At 53.6% G+C, this 6,058-nt stretch overlaps 1 protein-coding gene across 1 annotated transcript; it reads right to left on the bottom strand.

Annotated features, from left to right (window-relative positions):
* Nucleotides 1–255: 255 nt before the first annotated feature.
* On the bottom strand, nucleotides 256–3,017 carry MRPS23 (mitochondrial ribosomal protein S23). The gene is made up of 5 exons (XM_030472442.1): nucleotides 2,811–3,017; nucleotides 2,554–2,721; nucleotides 1,943–2,020; nucleotides 1,711–1,834; nucleotides 256–702 (listed from the first exon to the last, which is right to left on the bottom strand). The coding sequence occupies exons 1-5, from the start codon at nucleotides 2,852–2,854 to the stop codon at nucleotides 544–546; spliced, it is 573 nt and encodes a 190-aa protein (XP_030328302.1). The 5' UTR covers nucleotides 2,855–3,017; the 3' UTR covers nucleotides 256–543.
* Nucleotides 3,018–6,058: the final 3,041 nt, after the last annotated feature.

Genomic DNA, 6,058 nt, shown 5'->3' with positions numbered 1-6,058 from the left:
GGTATTGTTGCATTTTATCCTATGCTGAATTTAAGCAAGGACTAGGAAGAGCTTATCACAATGTTTATATAAATAGTGACTCTCTTTGATAAAGAGCTATAAAAAGATGACACTTGAAACAGCTGCTATAGAGCATAAGGCCCCAATGGTATCTGCCACTTTGACAGCAGGGCCATCACTAGGCCTGTCCCACCAAGTGCAAGAAGTTAAGAAACATTTTTACTACTGCAAATAAGACACCTGAAGAGGCAGAACTTCCAATCTTTAAAGAAAATGTTTAATTTTCCACTTTTATACTCATGTTTTCCAGCTCACAATTGGAGAGAATAGTCTTGAACCCCAAATAATAATTATTATCTCCAGATTTTACAAATGGGGAGATGAAAGAACACACATGTGTGCCACACAGACGATCAGGGAAGACACTAGAGCTGGATAACTGAGGCATGTTCCCCCCATCTCACAGCCACTGGGTTGTGGAGGCAGAATGCTGGCTCCAGGGCATGTCCTGCAGCTGAGCAGCACGGAACGACAGCACAGCCCTTAGGAGGACACAGGGTTCTCCTTCTGCTTTTCTGCTGGCTCTGCTGTCTGCTCCTCCTGATCCTTCTTGTTCTCCTGCATCTCTTCCAACACAGTTTGGAGATGCAGGTGTAATACAGAATCCCTGGTTTCAGCATCCTGATGATCCTGGTGTGCTACCTACAGGTGAAGAGAGAAACAGTCATAAAATGTTTCTGTCGAAGCGTGGCTGAGGAGAGGAATGAATGGCAACAGCCCAGCCCAAAAAAGCTGATAGAAAAGTTCCAGTTCAAGCTTAGATTGTTGTGAAGGGACAACAGAGTGTCACAGTGTCACCAGGACAAGAAATTTTCAGTGAGAGTGCTGACCTCAAGCTGAAAAGATGAACTAAAGTCGGTGATTCCCTTTTCACCTGCTCACCAGACAGTGCACTTTAAGCAGACCTAATTTCTGTCCTTTCAGCCTCTTTTATTGGGGAAAACTGTACAGGCACTTGGCCCAGAGATCACTGGTGATGATGGAGAGTGTATTACAAATGAGAATAACAAATGAATTTTTAATGTTAACAGTTTAATTCTGAACAGTTTTAAGCTATTTTTGAGGGTACTCAAGAACAGCATTCTCAGAATAAATAACAATCAGTCCTAACAAGGTAAAAGATTTCTACCCATCACAGAGCAGCCGAGCTCTGCTCTGCCTCCTGTGCTGTTCTAGAAGCTTCTTCAGTTTGGTGTTTTACCCTGTGTTATGTTGACAGTTACATGACACCACCTGAAGGAAGGAGAAACAAGACTCCATATGCCCAGGAGCCATTTCCTCTCTTGTACACCCAAGAAAACAGAAAGCAGTAGCAGAACCCTTTGGACAGTTCTTTTGGTCAGTTATTTCCTTGTCAGTAAGATTAACCCCCAGAACACAAACCTCTACTTCAATACTATAAAGGTGTTTTAAAGAAAATACCTTTAAAGAAAAATAAAAGGAAAATCCCAACAAAACAAACCACAACCACCCAAACTGCAAGATTTATGCAAGAAATTCCACTCTGGGATCAAGACTGAAGAACGAGACCATCACAACCATCAGGCCTGTTTGGCTGAGAGTTTCATTCAGACCAACTCAACATTAAGGGCCTGGAAGTGAAGTTTTCTGAACTCGCTGGCCAAGTAACTCTGAATGTTTAATACTTACTTTATCTGTTCCTCTCCTCTGTAGAAGTATCCCACTGGCCAAAAGGGCTTTTCCTGTTTCTTCAAACAATTTCTCCTCTTCAATTTTCCCTTCTTCCTTCAGTTCATTATATTTCTCAACAAACCTACACGTCGGGATTGTATTTTTACTCTCACAACAACATTTTGATTCACTCGGGGAGAAAGGGACAAGCGTTAGAAATACTTTCACTTTTTTCCTAAACAACCCTTACCTCTGGCAAGTAGATTTGTAGTTTGACTGCGACAGGTCGAAAGCTCTTGGGCCACTGCCATAAACTCTGTAAAACCTCCTATTCGAGACACATAACAGTTTAGCTTTTCAAATCATTAAAAAGTGAGGTTTGGGAGTAAATAAACAACACAGTTAATTCTGCAAGGTGGAGTATTCACGTAACTACTTCTCCTTTTCCCATTAGCTATTATATTGTGCAGAGATGCTCATCCCAGCATTCTTAATTGCTTTAATAATCCCAGACTGGTTTGTGTTGAAGGGATCTTAAAGCTCATCCAGTTCCAACTCCCTGACACGCGCAGGGACACCTTCCACTAGAGGTGGTTGCTCCAAGCCCCTGTGTCCAACCTGGCCTTGAACACTACCAGGGATGGGGCAGCCACAGCTTCTTTGGGCACACTGCGCCTTTGGTACCTCCACCAGCGACTACAAACACAACGAAGACATAAAGCCGCTCCTCTGCGATACGAACCAGCCGAGGACGCGGGGCCGCTCCCTCGCACCAGCGGCGGGGCAGAGGCAGGTCCCCGCGGGCCGGCGGCGCTGGGGCACCCCTCGGCGGCCGCGGCGGGAGGGAGGCGGGTCACTCACGCTCGCACTTCATCCTCGGGGTAGAAGATGGCGGGGATGACATCCTTCACCTTGCCGTAGCGCGGCCGCGGCACCCTGTAGAGGGGCTCCCTCAGCGGCGGGAAGGCGGCGTACACATCGAACCACAGCGGCTTCTCCACCACGCCGATGCGGAGCAGGTTCCGCGTCCTGCAGAGGCACAGGAGCAGCTCAGGGCACGCCCGCCCTCGCTGCCTCCGTGGCGGGGCACCCCGCGCCGCGCTAACCCGGCCCCGCACCGGCTGAACACGCTCCCGATCTTCTGCAGGCGGCTCCCCGCCATGGCGGCCAGGCCTCCCTTAGCAACGCGGCCGCCCTAGCAACGGCCTCGGCCTCCCACCCGGAAGTGGAAACGCGCGATTCGCCGCCACCGCCACCGCCACCGCCACCACTTAGGGCACGCAGCCAATAGCCGAAGCGCGCCGGTGGAAGGTGGTATCCAGGCAGCGGCAGTCGATGGCCGAGCGCGGGCTCAGCCGGATCGTGCCCCCTCCCCTCGATTTAAAGGGGCAGCGCCGCCGCTGCCTGCACTAGCGCGAACACGTGGGTCCTGTGGGGCTGAGGGACATGGGAATGGGAGCCCCTTCCATAGGGCTTTGGGACATGGGGGTACCCATGGAGTGTGGCCACGGAGGTGCTGCGAGGGCTGGAGCAGCTCTGCTCTGGAGCCAGGCTGAGAGAGCTGGGCTGGGGCAGCCTGGAGAAGAGAAGGCTCCTGAAGGGGAGACCTTAGAGCAGCTCCAGTGCCTAAAGGGGCTCCAGGAAACCTGGAGAGGGGCTTTGGACAAGGGCCTGTAGGGACAGGCCAAGGGGAATGGCTTTAACCTGCCAGAGGGGAGATTGAGATGAGCTCTGAGGCAGAAGCTCTTCCCTGTGAGGGTGCTGAGGCGCTGGCACAGGGTGCCCAGAGAAGCTGTGGCTGCCCCATCCCTGGCAGTGTTCAAGGCCAGGTTGGACACAGGGGCTTGGAGCAACCTGCTCTAGTGGAAGGTGTCCCTGCCCGGGGCAGGGGTTGGGACTGGATGAGCTTTAAGGTCCCTTCAACCCAAACCATTCTACAACACTAAAAAGGAAGGGCCATGTCCAGAAATACCCATGTCCCCCTTCACATCCCCCTGCAATAGATGACACCGGTTGCACTTCCCAGCGGGCTCCTGCAACCCCAGCGGGCGGATGAGCCGGGGCCGCAGGGGCACGGTTCTCACAGACCCACACTGCGGCCCCGCTGCCGACTCCGATTTCTGGAGGAGCCATTGGGACTGTCCCGACTGCTGCGGTGATCCCGGGCAGCTGTCCCGGGCCGGGACACGGTGCCAAGGGGAAGAGGAGCTGGTGCCACCTGCGCTGGCCGGGGACACATCGGATAATGCCGCTTCAGTGAAGACATTCCTCTCCATAGGCAGGAGTGATGATCCCAGAAGCTGGGGCTCATCTTCTCCACTTTATATCTGCCCCATCTGCTGTCCCACAAGCACCAGAATGTCCCTATTGCAGCCACGGAGCTTGGGTACCAGTGGTGACATTAAGCTACAAACCACCACCGGCAGCGGGATCATAGAATCATGGAATGGTTTGGGTTGGAAACAACCTTAAGATCATCCAGTTTCAACCTTCCTGGCCCAGCCACCTTTTGGTATTGGGTCTTATCCAGATGGAGAGCAAACAGTGGGATTTGCCACCAGAGTTTGCCCAAACCCTGTCTGAGGAGTTCACCCCGGCCTGATCCTGCCCTGATCCTGGTGCAGGAGGTGGCCAGCACAGAGCCCATCCCGTGTTCTTTACCTTGGTTTATAAAGGTTCTCTGCTCTCCGGGACCAGCTTTCCCCCATCCTGACGGGAGGATGCGTGGCAGCGAGCGGTGCCTGGTCACTAGGTGCAGCCCTTCGCTTAGGAATGAGCTGAGCAGGGAAAACACCACATCCCTGCTCCCATCTCCCAGCCTCGGGAAGGAAGGGGGCAGCACATTTCCACCGCAGACCGACACCTCCAGCGTTCACCATCATCCCACCACGGGCCTTCAGCCCTGGCCTTCTTAATATATGGGTTCGAAAGAGCCTTTTCCCCATAAAGCACCATTCAAAAGGCAGCTGCTGGGACTGCTCCAGGGCTGCATCCGAGATGCTGAAAGGCTTCGGTCTTTCCAGCTCTTTGGAAAAGCCGTGGCAGGAAGGCAGCAGCATCCAGGGCTCCTCCAGCATCTCGATGCTTTTGACGTTTAAGGCAAGAATGCCTTGACTTTTCCCAGCATCCTCCTTTGCAGGGCAGGTTTCCAAGCCACACGGGAGGTTGGGAAGCTCCAAGCAACACAAAGCTGCTCCCAGACAGCTTGTGCAGGGCAAGAGACTCCGGCCTCATCCCTGTGAGTGAGGGGGATGCTCCACACACAACCCAGACCTGTCGCTGCCATCCGGGGCTGCCCATGAAGCACCACGTCCCGCAGCCTTGGTGGGGAAATAACCCACCTCCTGCGAGCCGTGGGCTGCCCATGGCAAGGGGAGATGGAGCTAAGGCAGGACAGCACAGCCCGGACAGGCCAAAAGTCCCCAAAATGAAGGGCTTGAGACCGAGGTTTTGGGTGCTGGTTGGGGACACACATGCCAGCTCCTTTAAGTGAGTTTTGAGGGATACCTGCCCTTCCCTCACCCATGGCACAGACCCCCTCATCCCTGGGTCCATGTGCTGCTTTTTGAGCTTCCAAGTTGTTTCTCACCAAAAGCTTTCCTCCTCCAGCCTGGTGCAGAGAATGTGAAAGGAAGGGGAAGCCCAGCCTAGTGCTGAGTAGGCAATTCCCCATGGGAGCGATGCTGGGACCAGCCCCTCCAGGGGCAATTCCATCCAGCTCCGTGCTCTCCATCCTCACAGCCCTGGTGCAGCACAGGGCTGGGGATGAATAACACCTATTTCAGAACCGTTTCATTATAATAACGTGTTTCCATCCCATCAGGAGCCTCTGAAGGAGCCGGGCTGCCCCTTGGCTTGTGCGAGAGCTGATGAAACAGCTTAACAGCAAACTCACACAGCCCCGAGGGGCTCCTTATGTTTGGAATGGAGTGGGCGAGCCACAGCGGTTTTCCCTTTCCGCTCTTCCCACATGCAGAGCTGGCCATGGGCGAGCTGGGAGCTTCCACAGGGACCTGCGGGTGCCAGGATGGATTCCCACTGCAGCCTCTGATCCCACCGGAGCCCTTGGCATCAGACCCCGGCTGAAACTCCAGCATGGGGGTGGTGGAGGTGATACAGGGAGGAAAGGGATGCCCCAGAGCATCCTCAGCTGTACCACGGCTTTACCTGAATCCTGGGCTCTCCACGAGCATCCAGTGCTCTTCTTGCTCTCTCCCATTACAGGCATTGAAGGGGACCTGCTCCCAAACCAAGCATCCTGCCGGGTGGAAGCCGGAATTGCTCCTGGATGGAGACAGGAGCTCACCAGTGATGGGTATCCCACAGCACTCGCTTTGTCCAGAAAATCATTGGATGTGAATTAAGC

The sequence above is a fragment of the Strigops habroptila genome, assembly GCF_004027225.2.
Source record: "Strigops habroptila isolate Jane chromosome 13 unlocalized genomic scaffold, bStrHab1.2.pri S16, whole genome shotgun sequence".
Lineage (NCBI taxonomy): Eukaryota > Metazoa > Chordata > Aves > Psittaciformes > Psittacidae > Strigops > Strigops habroptila.
The sequence above is the reverse complement of the archived record's forward strand: the minus strand, read 5'-3'. Positions and strand labels throughout refer to the sequence as shown.